Below are 20,754 nucleotides of genomic sequence, written 5' to 3' on the forward strand. Positions count from 1 at the left end.
TAGTTCATCAGATTGGGTTGCAACTTATCAAATTTAAGAAGCAGGCATTTGTAGTATGGACACAGTTACAGCTAAAGAAATCCATGTAGAAGCTATAAGAATATTGTTGCATGCAAAGCGTCCAGAAATTAATTTAACTATGAGTAAGAGGAATGCCATATAACATCTGTATGGTGGTGATGGTATTGTCGTACTCCCCGCTAACAAGGGAAATGCAGTAGTGGTTTGAATCTTACCAATTATAATAGTAATATTAACAACTTATTAGATCTGCAGACATGTAGGAAACAGAGTAGAGACCCAGCTGACAAAATTCTTAGAACTGTTACATGATTGATAAAAAATCTGACTTTCACTAAGGATGTTACTGACTGCATACGAAAAAATCTTGAAAAAATGAAACAGCAGATGATAGCAGCCAACAACAGCCACTTGCACTCGGGTATTCAAAGCATGTGATTTCATATCACTGCAGGGGAACATGCATGTACGGAATTTTGCTGCAGTCAGTAGCACGCCAGGGTGTGAATCAGACACTCAAAGTTGTGATATCCCCTGAAAATGTTCTTCGCAGGTGGCGACGAAATTTGGGTTTTTAATGTGAAACCCATTCAACCATGACATAATAGTGTGGGATATTTTATTAATTGTTACATTTCCAGACCATGAAAGTTTACATTTATCCATACACACTGTATGCACCTGAAGTTCCTCCCCATCCTTTGCTGCCATTTCACTGTAGGGTAAATTTATTCACTGTACGTTTGACCTGCCAATGATTAATAGACCCCTACCCTTTTCCGTTTCCCTCCCATTGACACAGGACATGTATGTTTCCCAGCAGATGAAGTGAGACTCACTGACTCAGCTTCAGTGGAAGCCACCGCCTCAAACTTATTGTGCACAGAGGCATTTAAGCAGTCATTCTTTCCACTCCCTGCACATAAAAGAAATGGGAAGAAACTGTAAGGCGCAGCGTGATGGGACATACCTACTGACATACACCTCATAGTGGTTTTCCGGTGTAATGTAACACATGTTGTTCATTTTTAGAAATGGATTTTGCAGAAACTTCATCAGTTGAAGTGATTATTGACTGACTAAACATTACTCTGGTAATGTTGGCTTGTGTGTTAATCAATATTCAACAAGGTGAAAGATACTTAACTTTTAAGAACTGAGAACTAAAATTCATCCTACGTGCCAGTGCAAACCATTATTGTGTGTACAATAATTATCTGGTTATGTGCATATAGTATTGCTTTATTTCTGTGTACAGGGTGGTATTCTACGTATTTATTGTTTTTCTTTACTGCTTATAGAAATTAGATGAAGCAACGAGTTTACTGGGAGCAACTTGTGATACGTTCATCAGAACGCTAGAAGACTGCATGAAACTCTCGAATGCAAATTTTACATATGAGCTTCCACATCAGCATTTGACTGACACTGCTCTTCCTCCTGTCTCCAACCAGACAAAAAGCAAGGTGTGTATGCTGTACTACTGTGTTTTAGAGCATTGTTTTTTTCTTCCATTTCTGAAACTGGGTAACTCCACTATATTCAAAATTGATCAGCATATTATCAGTGTGTGGACAAGGATTTTGGTAGTCTGATATAGATAAAGTATGTTCTGCATCAGAAAAGAAAAGCTTCTCTCCAGAAACTTCCATAGACTCAGGATGCTTCCTTCATGTTAACCACAGCACCATCAATATATCATAGTTTACATCATAGGTGCAAGTGATCAGATCAACTCAAATCGCTCCCTCTCTGAATTTACATTGAAGAATTCTCAACAGATTGACACTAATAACTTATCTTGGATGGTGAGTCGTCATTAGAAAAAAATGTTATGTCAGCTATCTCCCAACCTCCTCCCCAACAACACTAATTATGATGCAGTTCCTTAGGTATGTGCATAAGTAGGAGAACAAAAGTGTTGAAATCGAACAATGGAAATTGTTTTTGAAAATATAGGGATGTTACTGACCACATAGGAAAAAATCTGAATCGCAGTAATCTACAAATCCCTCTGAAGATAGAGGATCACCTTATATTTATTGAATAAAGTAAATTGTTTGGCTTTTATTAAAACATTAATCGCAGACCTGGCCAGTGGACTCAGAATAAACTAAATGCATAATTGGAATAGTTCTGGAAAGGTACTGCCTTTCATGTAGTAAGTACCATGTAACTTTATTGTGACCTGTTAGTGACAGTGTCATTTGGTATCCTATCAATTAACACAAAGAAATTAGGCACGGTAGTAATGAATGAATCCAGATACATAATATTAGTATTTTTAATCTGTTTTGAAATGTATAATTGAAGACATTGCATCTTTGGGAAACCACGGCCACTGTTAGTATAATGAAACGAAGAATGTCTAGGTTACACACCCGTTTTTGATATTGTGCACACATCATCTTCAGATCTAAAACTAGTGCTGCAACATGCAGTTTCTCTGGCAGGGTGAGGATGTCACAGTAGACCATTCACCATAATGTCCTTGCTCTGTTGGACAGCTTTTTACTGTAGGGTTTTGAAACTGCTAACTGAGGAAAGAGTTACTTACTTAAAAGTACATGCAAAGTAGCTTATTTTCGTTGTATAATGCCTTTCTTGGAATATACAGAAGCATTAACCTGTTCCAGATCATAAAACCAGCCATGCCTGTCATTCGATCAAACTCCAGTGACAAGTAAGTCACCATTGCTTTGATCATATATTGTTTCAACCATTTACATTCACGCAGAAACTAACATATTTTTTTGTTGCAGAAAAGTGTAGCTGTTTGTCTACCAATATTTAGAGAATACTGTGGCTTTGAAAAAGACGTCCTAATCTTTTGAATGTATTTACTCAGGACTTTAAAAAATTTAAATATCAATTTATATGAAAATGTGTAACTGAAATGTCTTTCAGTGATGTAAATAAAGTTATGTTGTTATGTATAAGTTAGTTAAGGAACAATTTATATATTTTCATGTTGACAAATAGTTTACTGCAGCCTGTGTTTTCTTCAGTTCATGCAGTTTACATATTTTAATATATATAAAAAAATAATTTATTTTCACATTGTAAGAAAGTGTTTTCCAAACTGAGATGCCAAAGTAGTCTACATTTTGGAATCTATTTACTGAATGGATCGCACTTATGTTTTTAATAAGAAATTTTACAATAAAGGCATTAAATTTGATTAGTGTGTGTGTTTAGATTCATGTACCCTATTTATACTCCTTAGTTTTGGTGTTTTTGTATATTCATAACCAGAAAAAGTAAATTTGACAACCATAAATTTCTACAGACTTATCATTAATTGGTAATAATTCAGTACTTTTCTTCTTTTAAACTGGCACTTATATTGGAAGCATCACTATTCACGTATTTGGTAAGTAAAGGGGAGTGTTTAGCAGTTGTGGCAATTGTGTATTAGCAGAATCCTTTTATACAGTTTTCATAATATGCTTTGAAATTCCATTAACTTCTGTGTCGGTGGGACATTAAAGTGAACTGTAAAGAAATGTATGGAAAGTTCTGGTTGAAAATTAATTTATTTAAGGATAAAGGAGACGACTCACTGAAATGCAGAAGCGTTGCCTCGACAATAGACACACAAACATGAGATATGGAGCTTGCCTAGGTTTTGGAATGCACTCTTTTTTTTTAAAAAAAAAAAAAAAGGAAAAATATGCACACACACGCTTGCCTCCCTACATTGTGCTCAGTCGACTGCCAGGTCTTTATTCAAAGAGTAAAGAGCAGGCATTTGACTGAGCACAATGTAGGGAGACAGGCATGTGGATGTGAGTGAGGGTGTGTGCATATTTTTGCTACAGCTAGCCGAAAGCTAGCCAAGCTCCATACCTTTTGTTTCTGTGCCTATCAACAATGCAATGCTTCTGACTTTCAGTGAGTCGTCTCCTTTATTCCTACACAATTAATAAAGAAATACCATTGTTTTGTGCTAATGTGAAATGAAAAATAAATGCCTCTAAATGATTGTTAGAAGTACACCAACAGTTCTAGGAACAATTATAGTATTAGATGACACCATTGCTTCTGCGGTTTTTCTCTAAGTTTAAAGCTTAATCGTGAAAAACATATAAAAACTCTACATCACTGGCCAATAATTTCTATTGTCTTTTGGGCAGCATATGAATCCTCCAGCTGAAGAACTGAGCATATTTTGAAGAGACCCCTGAATCACTTCACTTATAGCGCTTGTTCATATGACTGGAGGCGCTGGTCAGCCAGGACATGTGCCATTGATAAAAAAAGGTGGTAGTCAGACAGAGCAATGTCTCGAAGATGGCAGGTGGGGTAGAACTTCCCAATTCAACATTTCCAATTATCTTTTGACGGGTTTTGTGATATGGATTGATGACTGTCATGCTGCAAAATAATCTTTTCTTGTCTATCGCTGTACTGTGGCTGCTTCTCCTGTGACTGTTTCCGTCAGTTTTAGTAGCTTCAAAAATCTTCTCTTCCTCCACCATAATGTTCTTCGACATCAAAATCACCATTCTTGGAGCACTGAAGTTATTCTCTCCACATTCTGTCCTCACTGTTGGTCTTACACAGAATTTTATGAGCCTCAGGTGCAGATTTCTTGATATTAAAATGGAAAATTAAAACTCCCACAACTGACGAGAAATGGGCTTGTAAGTTGACATATTCATTCAAGAATAACTTTATGATGCAATCACAAATTGACTAATACTTTGATGGTATTATGTTTACAGATGCTTAAGTTTCTAGTAAGACGCTAACAACCATCCACCCGCATCACCAATTGCCATATATTGCAAAATGGTGGAAACAAAGTTTTAGACATAATAATGTTTATGATTCATACATCTAACAGAATTATAATGAGGTTGTGTTATGAATTGCTGCATTGGATGTGGGGTGTCAACTACCGGTATGTGTTATTACCAGCAGTTCAGGAATGATGTATATGTTCAGTATTTTGGTTGCGAGCAGCAGTGGCATATAGATTCATGCCTGTACTGCAGTATCGCAGAAGTAGTCGGTGTTGGTTAGCTGGCAACCACAGCACAAATTAGATCAAACATTGTACCCAGTATAATGACAACCTAATTCTGTTGTATGTTGAACAGTACTGTATGCATTCAGTCCACTCTGCTATTGAGCCTACTATGTCAGGGAGATGTGCTCCTTCAGTAGGACAATTCTTGTGTACACACAGTTCACACTAGCTAACATACTGTTCAACATATTCAATTTAGTCGATGTTGTAACATCGCATAAGGGTGTTCATTGTGTTCTTGCACCAAGTGTACTAACAAAATTATCCTCAAATGAAAACTATGAGATACTGAAAAACAAAATTTTAAAGTGTTAGTTGCTTAAATTGTCAATTGTAATTCTTTATTAGTATTATTTAAGGGGAGAGTTTATGACTGCCTGCATACAATGCATAGATGGCATTTGATAAACTTAGAGGTTTTCTACTCAGAAATTTGAGAAATGGTAATGACATGGTTTCTAATTATATTTTGTTTTCGGTTTACATGCTACAAGAACAAGGCAGAAAGATTGATTTGTGGGATATAACTGACTTTCTTAGGCATACTTTATGATTTTTGAAAATCAGTTTTGAACACATTGCAAAAGTTCTCTCTCTGCCAAGTTGTTCCTCAGTAACTACTGACGTTTCACACAAGAGGTATTTTATTATGTCAACAATGTAGGAAATGACACAGAAGCAAGCACATCTTGTGCACACACGGCCGCCAACTTCAGCATCTCGACCCGAGGTGCTGGAGTTGACTGTTGTGTGCATGAGATGTGCTTGCTTGTGTGTATGAATGGTGTGTGTTTCTGTTTTCCTAATGTAGGTTGTGGAATCCAGGAGAGAACTCTATAAGTTTTTGTAAGGAGAAATGAGTCAAAATCACACTAATCACTATATCCCTTGGAATAGTTGTTGGAGCATGTTTTGGTAAACTGCATTTGTTCACATTAATACCACATGCACATTGTTTCAAACAATGGAAAATCCAGGATGGAGTGTAACAATATTATGAAAAGGAAAGTTGCTACCCACTATACAGGGTGCCCATGAAATAAGTATCCATTTTGTGGAAAATGTACACATGGATTATTTCTGTTACAGGTACCGTGAAGAGACATCACAGTGTTAACAATTGCCGAAAGAATCACAATTCTGCAACATTGTTTACATGGCAAAACTTATGCTGAGAAAGTATCGGAAGGATGCCCCTAGAAGACTTTCCATTCGGAAGCTTGTCAACAAATTCCCGTGTACAGGATCTGTAACTGAATAGAGACGCACTGGGCGACCACCGGTCAGCCCACAATCTGTACAATTTGTGAGGGAAGCTATCAAAAGAAGTCCAAAGGCATCTACCCACCGGCTGAGTCATGAACTATCTATGCCAAAATCGAGTGTGGAAAGTGCTTCACTATACCCTTAAGAAGGAGGCATATCATATCCAGGTGCTTCACCAGGTAGAGGATGAAGACCATGCGGCACGAGCAGCTATGTGTCGTGGCCTGTTGGAGGCTGTAGCCAAGGAGGACCTGATGAATTATGTTATATTCAGCAATGAGGTGACATTTTGTGTCTGCTGCATTGTCAACAAACACAATTGCCAGATCTGGGCAGAGGAGGAACCCCATGAATGCACTGGGTGGCAAAGGGACTCTCCCAAAGTCAGTGTTTGGCTCCCAAACTCAGTGTGTGGCTTGGTCTCATGAACGATGTTTACTGAAAAGACAATTGCTGGAGCAACCTACTTGGACTTGCTGCAGTTGTTCTTGGAGCCACAGTTGCAACAGGGTGATATCCTGTTGCCACATTTGAATGAACTGAAACGGCGAATACGAGAGGCATGCTTGTTAATAACCCCTCATATGTTTAAGCGTGTGTTCCACGCAACCACAGGGCGATGGGAACAGTGTGTAGCCAATGAAGGTGGACATGTTGAACAGTATTAGCAACTCTCTCTAAATATAATATTTATTTTGCTGTAGCACATCTGGAAAATGAAAATGGATACTTACTTTATGAGCACTCTGTATGTCTGAGATGCTGAGTCACAGATAGGCATAACAAAAAACTGTCACAATATAAGCTTTCAGCCAACAAGGCCTTTGTCGAAAATAGATTACAGATACCCAGACACAGACGCACGCACGCACACACACACACACACACACACACACACACACACACACACACACACACAAATGTTCCGCACACACAGGACTGCAGCCGCTGAAGCCAAAATCTGTACATTTTTTGTTGTATATCACATTAAAAGTGTACAGTATTAGCATGTTTTGCTGCAGCATGGAACAGATTTTACCTCTAAAAGTGCAAAATAAAAACCTTTTTTACATGAACATTATCCAGGGTTGTCACAAGTTCTGAAAATCAGGAAATTTGATACATGTCAGGTAAATCAGGGAAATATCAGTGAAATTTGAAGGAAAAAAAGAAAGCTAGAAAAATCTCACTTTTGTGTCAGTAGATGAAATGGTTTGTTTACTGAGATGTCATGCATTGTCACTGACTGTGCGCAGCAGAGTACTGCTTCCCTGCTCCCTCATTCTTACTGCTTCTCCCCTTGCTACCATTCCCCTCAGCTTGTAGTCAGCACTGTCACTGCTTCTTGAGTGGTTTGTTTGGATCTGATTCTCAGAGACTATTGACGAAGTGGGCAGCAACAGCAATCATGTGTGCATGAGTTGTGTCTGAGTGATTATGTGAAAGTGTGTGCGGTCTAGTTTTCTGGCAAAGACTACAGCAGAAAATTTAGTTGTGAGAGTGTGATATTCTTTTCTACGTGCCTCTCTGTGGTTCATCGATCATCTTCATGGTGAGTTGCTACCTATCCTCATTAGCATTGATTCTCAGAGTATTTGTGCAAGTTATCTGTTGCTTGGATTGATCATTGCAGTCTCATTTCATCAACATGGTATCTGTGATATGTGAATAGCTGGCCACATGAGTGGACTTCCACAATGGACCAAAACCACAGGCCATTTCTGTGGGTATCTCTGATGGATTGGGCCTACCAATCTGAAGTCTTTCATTTCCCACTAATTTGCAGGCCCTGCCCATCAGATCTAGTAGCACCAATCTGCCTGGAGGCTGGGTCTGTTTGTGTATGGCAGATTTTCGTCATATACCCTGTACTCTGGTGTTCCTCGGCAGGACAGAGGCCATGGGTGACAGATTTCAAGAACTGCGACTGTCTTACCGCACGTACATTGTAAAAATTTCTCAAAAGAAAAATCACACAGTGCCTGTAAAGTGAAATGATTGTGTGGCATTTATAGCCGGGATGCCCTATCCAGGGAAGTTTGGCCACCGGCTTGCAAGTCTTCATTCACGTGACACCACATTGGCGACTTGCATGTCGGTGATCGTGAACTAAGGATGAGGACAAAACAACACCCAGTCCATGAGAGGAGAAAATCTCCAACCCGACGGGAATTGAATCAGGGCCCGCTGCATGGTAGGCAAACAAGTTACCACTCAGCTAAGTAGGTGGATACACAAGACCACAAAAATAATAGACATAACACAATATGTAATAAATGAAGATAATGAACGTAGTAGGACCAACATTTTATTGGCGACCACCTATACTGTTGGTTTACACAACTGTTCCTCGCCTTATACTCTTCTTTATTCACCCTTCAGATCTCAAAGTTTGTCAGGGAAAAATGCTAAAACTTATCTGTAAATCAGTGAATTTCACTTGAGGAAACTTGTGGCAAACCTGTTATCGTTAAGTAAATTTACCTCCTTCAGTCCAGATATTCAGATAAATTACTGAAGGAATGACTATAAAGACATTCTTTTTCTTTTTAATTTATGAGAATTTCCAACTGTCTGCCTTATGTCTACTGACGATCAAAGATATTTGCACTAGAATATAAAATTATCTTCCTGAGCACAATAGTCCTTAGTCCGTGATTGTTCTAAGTGGGCTTGATGCAGCTGCTTCATGCCTATGCCACACCCATCACATAACACAATTTTGTTTGTTTCTTCAGTAAAAACTCGTTGTTACCAAATCAGTAGGCAGCTGTTGCCCACTAACTGAAGACCTGGTCAGAGTGCCGGCATTGTCTTATCTAAAAGTGAGAAATGAAGAGGATGCAGTAAGTGCACACTCCATTATTCCTGCACGTCGATTAAAATAACTCTTGATCGACAACGTATGAAAAGGATAGATTGCTGCTCACCATGTAGAGGAGGCACTGAGTTGCAGCCAGGCACAATGAAAAGACTGCTTTCAGAAAAAAGTCCTAGATATCTGTGGTGGTGAGTGGAGTTGCCAGCTCAAACACAGTATGCCATATGGTCAAGCAATCAGTCATTGTGCATACACAAAATAGTACATTGTTTCTATATGGCATGCTTTGTCTGGCAAGATTCTGTTGCTTACGCCAGCAGACAGGCAACCTATTGAGCACATGGAACCCAAGAAACATCTGCCATTGGCTGATGCCCAGCCTGTATCACTGACTTGCAAAAACATCAATCATAAAGTTATTTTAATTGAAGATATAAATGCAGCACTGCCGTACACTATGTGTCTGTCTGCTGACGCCCTACATATATCGCAATTAAAAACTGATTGGCTTAGCTTGTTTCTTTTTGCACATTTTAAAAGCAAATTCCATAGACAGAAGAATGTTTTTCTATTGCTTTGCTGAACTTGAAACCCAGTCCCATCCAACAGAAGCTGCTAAGTTTTCACAAGTTAGCATTTCCTTTTGTTGTTCATAATATCTCAGAAATTGCTGCCAAATTACATGCAAGTATCTATCCATATCACCATGAGATTTTTATCATGTGCAATTCAATGCTTTTTCTTTGTGATAGATACATTAATTCCACTATCTCAGAATCTTGTCTGTCTTAGTGTAATTTGCACACCACAGACGTACTCAGCTTTTAACATTATACTTACACAATTTGTTGGTTTTTCCATCAGTAAGGGTTGTTGTTCTCCCTTGTCACCACCATGACATTAACAGCAAGTTGTTGCAGCTGACTCAGACATTATACATTATGGCTTTCTCTGTGTGTGCTGCAAGGTAACAACACACATTAGTTTGAACTGGAACTTGGCTGTAGTGGATCATCTTTCGCCTTATGAAATACATGCTGGTATTCATTGTCTGGAAATTTACTTCTATTATTTTGTTTATGAATTTCACAGTTTACTATTAACTGCCTCATATTACGCAGCACAAATATTATTATAAAAATGTGCTGGCTTTTAAGTGTAAGAATATCTGTCCCAGAAAGGTCTTTGGTCAGTTGTTTGCTTCTCAGCTTTATGTAATATTCTTACTGCATTCCTGTACTAATGTCTAGAACGTGGTTTTGTGGTCTACAACTTGGATCCACTAATGTGCTTGAAAATGCTGGAGTCATTACACCATGGAATCATCAGACTGGCCACAGGAGCCTACAGGAGAAGCTCTATACTGAGCTTACATGTAGTGGCAGGTGAGGCCACCATTATGCAGTTGATGGAGGTTATAGTGGCTAAATAAGAATTTAAGCTTTAGTTGTTTTCAATATTACTGGCTTTTCCTGTAACAACTAATATCTGCCTCACCTCGGAATAACTTTACAGAAATAGCCCACAATTATACAATCAAAATAGCACTTAACAGATCTTCTTATTGTTTTTCTTCTTAGTGTGCCTGTCCTCTTCGGACATTGGCAATCATCATGGCTATTCTGTCTTTATCAGTTGCAATGCAGAACAGTTCTTCAGAGCTAATATTAAACCAAGATCTGAGGTTGCCAAGCCAGGAAATTCTTCTTCGCCCCAGAGGTCTCTTTCCCTTGATTTTTCCTTGTAGGATACATTGAAGCAACACTTGATTATGTTGATCAGCTCTGGGCTTTTGTTAACTCGGCATAGAACCTTGACGTTTGTCATTTTTTGAGTCCACAACATTCTCAACATTATTCTGTATAGTCAGAGTTCAAAGGCTTGTAGTCTGGCAGTGGTTGCCTTTGTAAGGATCCATGTTTCCACACTGTATAAGAGAACTGAGAACACCCAGCACCTGAGGAGCCACATTTTTGTGTTCATGGTAAGATCATGACTCTTGAAGGCTGAGCTCATAGAGTTGAAAACACGTCTCGCCTTTCTGATGTGACACTTTATCTCCTGCGAGTTGTCCCATGCTTCGTTAATGATGGTGCCCAGATATGGGTACTGTGAAACTCACTCTGTGCTGGTGCCATTGATATACAGATTCACACCTCGAATGTTCTTCCTGCTGATGATCATAAATTTTGTTTTGTTTGTGTTGATGTCCAAGTTGTATTTCGTGCTTGTCTCAGAAAATTTGTCCCCATTCGCTGAGATTCCTTCTTCCACATCAAGTAAGGCTTCTTTGAATATGTGTTCTGAATACAGGTTAAAGAGTATCGGTGATATTATACAGCCCTGCCTGACGCCAAGTCTTATTCACACTTGTTGTGATTGGTCTTGATCTATTCTCATGTCTGCAGATTGGTTCCAGTATAAATTGGCTATTATTCTTAGATCTTTCCCATCAGTTCCTCTTTCCTTTAGTACTTCTATCATTTGTTCATGCTTCACATGATCAAATGCCTTCTGATAACCAATGAGGCAAGCAAATACATCACAATTGATGTCCCTACATCTTTGGAACAATACTTTTACACTAAATACTGCTTCTCTTGTGCCAACTGCGTGTAGAAACTCGAACTGGTTGGGTGCTATTTGGTCTTCACAAATCTTGTATATCCGCTTGATGATCACTTTAAGAAACAGTTTTAGCAGCTGACTCATTAAACTGATGGTATGGTAGTCCCCACATACTTTGGCATTCGGTTTCTTAGGTAGAGTAATGAACTCTGATGTAAGCCATTTTGGAGGGATTTTGCCTGATGAGTAAATGTGGTTGAATATTTCTGTGATCATTTTTACTTTTTCTTTATTGAGTAGTTTGAGGAATTCTGCTTGTATCCCATCTGGCCCAGTTGCTTTCCCTTCCTTCATTTGATGTACGGCCGCTTCCACTTCACTTACTAGGATATTTGGTCCCTCTGTGTCTAATATCTCTAGTTCTTGCCTCCTCTGGTTATCTTTGAATAACTGTTCTCGATATTTCTCCCACTCTATCTTTTTTTCCTTCCTTATTGATTATGAGGTTGCCACTGTCATCTACTAGCTTCCCACTGTCTGATTTGAGATTTTCCTGTTGCATCTCTGACCGTCTGATGCACATTAAAATAATCATACCTACTCTGATAAAGCTCAATTCCTGTACATAATTCAGTTTTTCCTTCTCTTTGGCTTCTCCGATTTTCTTTCTGATTGTATTCTGTATCGCTTTGTATTCCACCAAATTACCTTTTTTCTTCCTCCGTTCTTCCATGAGGTCCAGAATCTCACTTGTCATCCAAGTTTCCTTCTTCCTAAGGTCCAGTCTCAAATACTCTTCTTTAACTTCTTGTACTTCTTCTGTGTGTGTGTTTTTCATTAGTGTCATCCCCACTGTCTCTCCATTTGTTGTTTAGGGCTGTCTTGACTGTCTGCTCTAAGGTAGCATCTTTCAACTTTCTCAGGTCATATTTTAGTGATATTTTGGAGACAACCTGTTTCATTCTGATTTTGAAATTTCCTATGAGTGGCATATGGTCTGATTGTATGTCTGCTCCCGGATACATTCTGACATCTGTGCAACTATTTCTGTATCTCTTGTTCACTAGCATGAAATCGGTCTGATTCCTCACAATTTGTCCTGGTTTGTCCAATAGTGATTTCCATGTGTATAACTTACGTGGTGGAAATTTAAACCATGTATTCATCACCACTAGTTGATTTGTTTCTGCAGATACTTCCAAGTCATCTCATCGGGTGTTCCTATCCCCTAGACCAAAGGGTCCAACAGAGCTTGATGTTTTTCCTGATCCAAGTTTTGCGTTAAAGTCACCCATGACTATACTCAGGTCTTCTCTTTTTAGCTTGTTCAGAATATGGTCTATGTTATCTCATTTGTCTGCTGTAGGTGCATAGACTTGAATAATGTTAAGTTAACTGGTCTAGCTTTGATTTGAACTAACATAACACATTCTGAGACTGGGATAACGCTGTCAACACATTTTGCGATTCTTTTGTTCAGTATGATTCCAACTCCAAGTTGATGCAATTCATTGTCTGCACCTGAGTGGTAAACTTGGTGATCATCTATGTTGATGTTTCCAGTTCCTGGCCATTGCATTTCACTTATTCCCAATATATCTGTTTTCATTCTTGTCATCTCCTTTATTGCATTGTGAATCTTTCCTCCCTGGCTCATCATCCTGCTATTCCATGTTCCAATTTTGATTTTATCTTGATATTTCAATCTTCCTATTTCTGCACTTGTAACGGCCCCTCCCAGAGATCCAATTGAGTAGCTTACGCTGGATGCTAATTCAGCTGCAAGCGTAGTCATAGTGATTAGTAGGACGTATCCATTCTGGATCTTTAATGAGGTGTGTCCAGTCTGCTTCCTCATTCTTATGCCATTGACCATATTCTGTAGTCCATCCGCCTTCAGAGCCAGTTTCCTGATGTCAGGGCAAAAGAATGCCCTTCTCTTTTTGGTGCATCCATCCGAAGCTGTTGGCCAGCAAGAGTTTTTTGTTCTCTGTTAATTAAACCCCAGCAGAGAGAGTTGGTGTCTCCTCCGCCTCCTTGACTGTTGAGGAGTATTTCCTTTTTTCACTCCTGGAGCCGTTGGACATCTGACGCAGTCACAGCCGCCTCTCTCCTGTCGCTGCTCTCCCGCATTGTGGACTATACTTGGCTTCCCCTCACCTCTTAACAGCCAGCAAGCAAGCTTTCCCGGTTGATTGATTCATTGGGTACTGAGCCCTCCCACCACGTCAAGGTGATAGTTCCAGGGAGATGTAGGTGTGTTTAAGATAAACATACAGAGACAGTTTTGGAGCAAAGCATCACCCTGGTTGTTGATGAATTGTAGGATATTTAGACTTAGCAGAGAGGAATAAACCATTACTCAAGATGATGATTTTGAAGAGAAATTTTGTACCATTGTAAATGATCACAATGATGTTAATGAAGTATGTACTAATGGCTCCAGACATGGAGACACAACTGTCTGTTCAACATCTACATGACTGCTCTGCAATTCACAACTAAGCAACGGTGATAATTCTGAAGTGTTGGCAGAAGAGCCAACACCGTGTTGCTAGAGGAGGCCGAAATGCACGCTTTTAAGATCACGCAGACTGGCGTGAGGTCTGGAACAATTAAAGGAGTTGAGTCTAATAAATAAAGTACGAAGCTCTTTGAATACTTAACTTTAATCCATAATTGGAGAACATCGCTCTTGATGATACATAAATATAATCTCAATATAACTGGTAATGGCGCCTTGCTAGGTCGTAGCAAATGACGTAGCTGAAAGCTATGCTAACTATCGTCTCGGCAAATGAGAGCGTATTTGTCAGTGTAGCATCGCTAGCAAAGTCGGCTGTACAACCGGGGCGAGTGCTAGGAAGTCTCTCTAGACCTGCCGTGTGGCGGCGCTCGGTCTGCAATCACTGACAGTGGCGACACGTGGGTCCGACGTATACTAATGGACTGCGGCCGATTTAAAGGCTACCACCTAGCAAGTGTGGTGTCTGGCGGTGATACCACATTCCTCCCCCGCAAATCGGCGTACGGTTGTGTTATAAGGCTTCCGCCCGCCGTGGGGAGGACCCCATGGTGACGTATGCGACGAGTTGGGGAGCCTAACAACAGGCGAGGCTGTGCCACCTGCACCCTGCCATTCGGTCTGAGGGGATCTAGGAAACGCCTGAAAACCTAGTCCAGGGTGCACGTCAACATGCGGTGCATGCGCCCGTAGAGAGACAGGAGGGGCCGAAGAGTCGACCTCCATCGGGGCGGTGCACCCGACGGGCGAAGACGACATCTGGTCTGGAGCGGGCAAGAGTTCCATGTCGGAGGACAGCTGGTCACGGGAAGCGATCGGCGGCGCGTGACCCAGGGAGGCGCGTGGCGGCTGCAGCAAAGTGTCCACTGCGGGCGTCGCCGGCGGGAGAACAGGCGGCAGCGCATCACCATGGGGCAAAATGGAAGGCAGCGTCGGTAACACTTGGGGATGAGGCGAGCCAGTAGATGGGTCCCCAGGGCGCTGACCAGACGGCACTGTCGCTGAAAGCAGACGGGGAGTGGCAGATCCCGTGCGACTACAGAGGCGCAGCTGATTGAGATGCCGACGCACCTCACCAGAGGCCCCCAAAACCAGATACATAGCGCGGCCGAGGCAGCGAAGAATGCGCCCTGCGAGCCAACGCCGCGAACCTCTATAGTTGCGATAGTATACAACGTCGCCTGGAGCAAAAGCAGATGGCTGCCGCTGCACAGGAACCTGATGCGGCGGATGTAGCAAAGACATCAAGGTTCGATGAGGACGACCGTGGAGCAACTCAGCCGGAGAGGGACCATCTCGGGGCTGAGAGCGATACAAGGACAAAAAGAGCAATAACGCGTCCTCCCGAGAATGCGACTCTTTCAACTTCAACATCTGTGACTTGAAAGTCCGGACCAAACGTTCAGCGGCACCGTTTGACTGAGGCGAAAACGGCGCGGATGTCAGATGTTGAATACCATTAGCCTTGCAGAATGACTGAAATTCTGCGGACATGAATTGTGGGCCATTGTCGGGAACAATAGTCTGTGGAAGACCTTCAATGCAAAACATAGCAGATAACGCTTGGATGGTGGCAGATGACGTCGTGGAAGACATCCGGACAACAAAAGGAAAATGACTGAAAGAATCGACCACAACTAACCATCGAGCATTCCAGACTGGACCGGCAAATCGATGTGCAAGCGTTGCCAAGGGGAAGTGGTTTTTGGCCATGCAAAGAATTTCCGCGGCGGTGCGGATTGTTGTTCGGCACACGCCATGCAAGAAGAGCACATATTCGTAATCGCAGCATTGATTCCGAACCAAGGACAGTGCTGACGAGCAAGTTGTTTCGTTCTCACTATACCCCAATGTCCTTGGTGGAGAAGCCGTAAGACAGAGGACTGTAACGAACGTGGGACCACGACCCTGGACTGATCATTATCAGAACGCAACAACAAAACCACACGTCGAACAAAAAGTCTCTCCTTGTGAGCAAAAAATTGGCAAACCAACGGATCCTCGATCCGTGACTTTGACAAGGGCCATTGAGTTGCAACAAAACGCAGAACGGTAGCAAGGACAGGGTCAGCAGCTGTGGCTGTAGCTACACGACGAAAATCAATCGGAAACGATTCAACCACATCATCGGTTTCCGCATCAATGAACATGCAAGCAAGTTCAGAAGAATCGAATGCTCTGTCCTCAGCAACAGGCAAACGGGACAACGCATCGGCATTGCCGTGCTTAGCAGTGGACCGATACAAGATATCGTAGCGGTACTGCGAGAGGAAAATAGACCAGCGAATGAATTTCTGCGCTGTACGTGGAGGTACAGGCTTGTTCGGATGAAAAAGCGACGTCAAGGGTTTGTGGTCGGTGATGATGGTAAAGTGACGACCATACAAGAAATCATGAAACTTTGTAACACCAAATACGAGAGCCAAAGCTTCTTTCTCGATCTGTGAATAATTTCTTTGCGCAGACGAGAGCAATTTGGACGCAAAGGCAATAGGGCGATCATGTGAACCATCTTCGTGCGCAAGCACAGCACCGATCCCGAAATCCGATGCATCTACCATCAACAAAAGGGGTTTCTGGGGATCGAATGGCGTAAGGCAAGTATTAGAAAGCAACGCCGATTTCAACTGGCGAAAGGCGCATTCGCATTCCGCCGTCCAGACGAACGGAACACCTTTACGGCGTAAGCGATGAAGCGGAGCTGAAATGGAAGAGGCGTGACGCAGATATTTGTTATAGTAATTGATGTTTCCCAGCACACTCTGTAGCTGCTTCAAATTCTGCGGCGAAGGCAAGTCCTGTATGGCACGGAGGTGCTCTGGACTCGGATGTATGCCTTGGGTATTGAGAACATGGCCCAGGTAGGGTAAGTCCCGAGCAAAAAACACACATTTGTCCTTCCGCAAGCGAAGACCAGTTTGTCGCAAGACCTGAAACAATGTTCTGAGATTGGCTAAATGTTCTTCTTCTGTCTTTCTGGAGATCACAATATCGTCCAGATAGTTTGCTGCAGTAGGGACGATGCACAAACAGTTTGCAGATATTGCTGAAACAATGCAGGGGCGGATGCACACCCGAATGGCAGTCTTTTGAACCGATACAAACCAAGATGCGTGTTAACCACCAAGACGCGCTGGGATTCGTCGTCCACCGGTATTTGCAAGTACGCATCTGCTAGGTCCAACTTCGAAAAATATTTACCCGGGTACAGTTTGTCAAAACGATCCAGGCGGGGTAAAGGAAAAGTTGCAATCCCTAGTTGTGGATTAACTGTAGCTTTGAAGTCCACACAAAGTCTCAATCTTCCGGAAGGTTTTGGCAAAATTACTAAGGGTGAGGCCCAGAGAGAAGCCTGCACACGTTCAATTACACCTTGTGATTCCAAATTGTGTAATGTTCTTGCGACCTCATCACGCAATGCGTGGGGAACATTGCGCACCCTGAAAAATTTCGGTTGCGCGTTTACTTTCAGTTCCAAATGTGCTTTATAGTTCTTAGCGCAACCAAGGCCCGGTGCAAAAACGTCTGCAAATTCTTCACATAGGCGAGAAACACTGGCTGAAGGCACAGTTTGGTTCACTGATAGGACCTGATTGACGATAGACAAGTTAAACAACTGAAATAAATCTAAACCAAACAAGTTCACTGCAGAAGAAGAACGAAGTATGTAAAATGACACAAGTTTTGTTTGTCCCTTGTATGTTGCAAGAAGGCTGCACTGTCCTAACACAGGGATATTCTGACCAGAATAACTATTTAACTTAACATTTGCGGCACAAAACGGAGGTGTGCCCAGTTGTTTGTACGTGTCTTTATTGATCAATGAAACTGCAGCTCCGGTATCGAGCTGGAATGGGACCTCGTTGCCATTAATGTCCAAGTCTACAACAAGTTTATTGTCCTGCTGATGACAAGAGCGACTGTATGTGGATGATTTCTGCATTTGGGTTAGTTCCTCCTCGATGGCATCTGCAGAACGGCAGCTCCAGGTGGCTATACGGCGTGCCTCTGCATGGACCCACTCACACGGGTTTCAATTCTCTCCTTTAAAATCGCGGGTGGTCCACTTCTGTCGCCGTACTACGGTCCACCCTGATCCAGAGCTCTATCTCACTGCACAACGATTGCCTGTGGTTCCACAGTTTCGTTTCCTGGGTCTTCTTTTCGACAACAATCTCACTTGGCTGCCCCATATCAGACTCCTGAAGGTAGGATGTTTCCGTAAACTAAATGTCCTTCGCTTCCTTGCCCACTCCTCTTGGGGTGCGGACCGTTCCCTCCTCCTCCGTCTTTATCGTGCTCTAGTTCTGTCTCGTTTGGACTATGGTTGTCAAGTTTATGGTTCAGCTGCTCCTTCCACACTGCACGTGCTGGATCCAGTCCACCATCGTGGTACCTGTTTGGCCACCGGTGCCTTCCCTACTAGCCCTGTTGATAGTCTCCTGTTTGAAGCTGGGATCCCCCCCCTTTCTGTTTGGCGGTTCCAGCTTCTGGTGTCTTATGCCCTCACTATCCGTTCTTATCCCACTTATCCTTCCTATTCTATCCTGTTCCCAGACCATGGACGTCGTCCACCCGACTCCCACCCTCGGGCGGGTTTACCGGTTGGGCTGCACCTTGCGTCTCTTTGCCGTGATTTTCAGCTTCCTTCTTTGTCCTGTCTTCCTCGCTCCCTCCCCTCCACCCCTCCTTGGTTAGTTCCTCGGCCTCGAATTCGGATGGATCTCCGCCGCGGTCCGAAAGATTCCATCCCCCCCGGTGGTGTTCCGTTCCTTTTTCCGCCAAATTTTATGGGAGTTTCGGGATGCTGTTGTTTTTTACACTGATGGCTCTAAATCTGCTGATCATGTTGGGTATGCCTTCACGTCCTCTGTTGGAACGGAAAATCATCTGCTGCCACCTACATGTGGGGTGTTTACTGCAGAATTGATGGCAATTTCCCGGGCCATTACCTTTATTAAACAATCCCAACACAACCGCGTTTTGTTATGTACGGACTCGATGAGTGGCCTTCTTACTATTGACTGGTGTTTTTCGCGCCATCCCTTGGTCTCTGCCATCCATGACCATCTTGCTGATATTCACCGTGCTGCTTGTTCCATTGACTTCCTTTGGGTCCCTGGCCATGTGGGTATCCCGGGTAATGAGCTCGCTGATCGTTTGGCTGGGGGAGCAGTTACTTACCCCCCGTTTTCTGTAACCCCTCCTGCAGCGGATTTACGGCTTCACATCAAATCCCACTTCGCATAGTCATGGGCCAATTCTTGGGAGGCTACTCCACTGTCTAATAAACTTCGTGCAATTAAGGTGACACCAGGCCCATGGCGTTCTTCCTTTCGCCTCTCCCGAAAGGACTCGACCACACTGTGTCGTCGCCGCATTGGCCATACCAGGCTGACCCATGGTTTTCTTTTGCGTGATGAACCACCCCCGCTATGTGGTTGTGGAGCCTTCCAGTCAGTGGCCCACATTTTGGTTGAATGCCCCCTTCTTTTGGCTCTGCGTGTTAAGTACAGACACCCCCACACTTAACCTTTGATGTTGGCTGACGATTCCCGGATGGTCTCTCTGGTTCTCGGTTTCCTCCGGTTTTTAATCTCTCTCTGGTGTTGGGGCAGGGCGGTGAGTGTTTAGGTGTCTCCCACTGTAGGCAGTGTTCAGAGATTCCCGATTCACCTCCCTGACCGGAATTTATTTTTTCTTCCCCTTTTACTCTGTTTTTACCCCCCCTTTTTTTAAAGGCTTGGTTAGTCTTTCTATTCCCATACGTACTTTGTGCATTATAGCAGTTGTACCTTTTAAGTCACAGGTGGTCTTGCCTATGCTACTTCAGCATAGTGTTGGGTTCGTTTCTCTTGCCAACTTCCCTCATTTGTTTTTTACCAATGACAACGTGACTGCCCTTTTACGTTTTTCCCTTTTTCCGTTTTATTATTCTGACTTTTCTGAGATGTCCCGTTAGCAGAATGGAGTATATTTGAAACAAGGGACTGATGACCTTGCTGTTTGGTCCCTTACACCTCAAACAACCAACCAACCAACTTCCTACTGCTTCTGAGGTTTTGGCTCCAGTGCCACCTCAGACCAAAAAACCTAAGCCAAAGCCAAAGGTAAAGACTCGCCTGCTGAAGGAGACTGAGGTTATACAGTCTGCTGATGTCGATCTTATTCTCTCTGACGTCTCTCTTGACTCCTCTTCAGAGGCGATGGAGGTTGATGTCAGACTGAGGCAATCTTCTCGCCCCAAAACTGAGCCTCCACCTGTTGTGGGCTCTCCTCCCCAACAGAAAGTGAGAATGAAGGTACTCGCACTCTGATAGATGGCTCCCATTATACAGTGGAATATGAATGGATTCCGGGCACATGTGGAGGAACTGAACCTCCTAGCACAGCAACGCCCCCTGTGCTTGTGTTTACAGGAAACGCATTTCAAACCATCTGATGCTCCTGTACTAAAGGGCTATACGTTATATCGCAAAGATGACCTGACTGGAGAAAGGGCCAAAGGCGGAGTTGCCG

General features: G+C 42.6%; 1 protein-coding gene across 2 annotated transcripts in view; it reads left to right on the plus strand.

Moving 5' to 3' along the window:
* The window catches only part of LOC124795055 (pleckstrin homology domain-containing family A member 3-like), a 29,333-nt gene extending 26,308 nt beyond the window's left edge, over positions 1 to 3,025 (plus strand). The window contains exons 6-8 of one of the 2 annotated variants that reach the window (XM_047258864.1): positions 1,323 to 1,487; positions 2,658 to 2,704; positions 2,784 to 3,025. In XM_047258864.1, the coding sequence (XP_047114820.1) occupies positions 1,323 to 1,487; positions 2,658 to 2,704; positions 2,784 to 2,793 (222 nt within the window). In that variant the 3' untranslated portion in view covers positions 2,794 to 3,025. The remainder of the gene's footprint in view (positions 1 to 1,322; positions 1,488 to 2,657; positions 2,705 to 2,783) is intronic. The other variant, XM_047258855.1, reaches the window with a different exon arrangement.
* The last annotated feature ends 17,729 nt before the right edge of the window (positions 3,026 to 20,754 follow it).

This window comes from Schistocerca piceifrons, chromosome 1 (assembly GCF_021461385.2).
Source record: "Schistocerca piceifrons isolate TAMUIC-IGC-003096 chromosome 1, iqSchPice1.1, whole genome shotgun sequence".
NCBI classification, from domain to species: Eukaryota; Metazoa; Arthropoda; class Insecta; order Orthoptera; family Acrididae; genus Schistocerca; species Schistocerca piceifrons.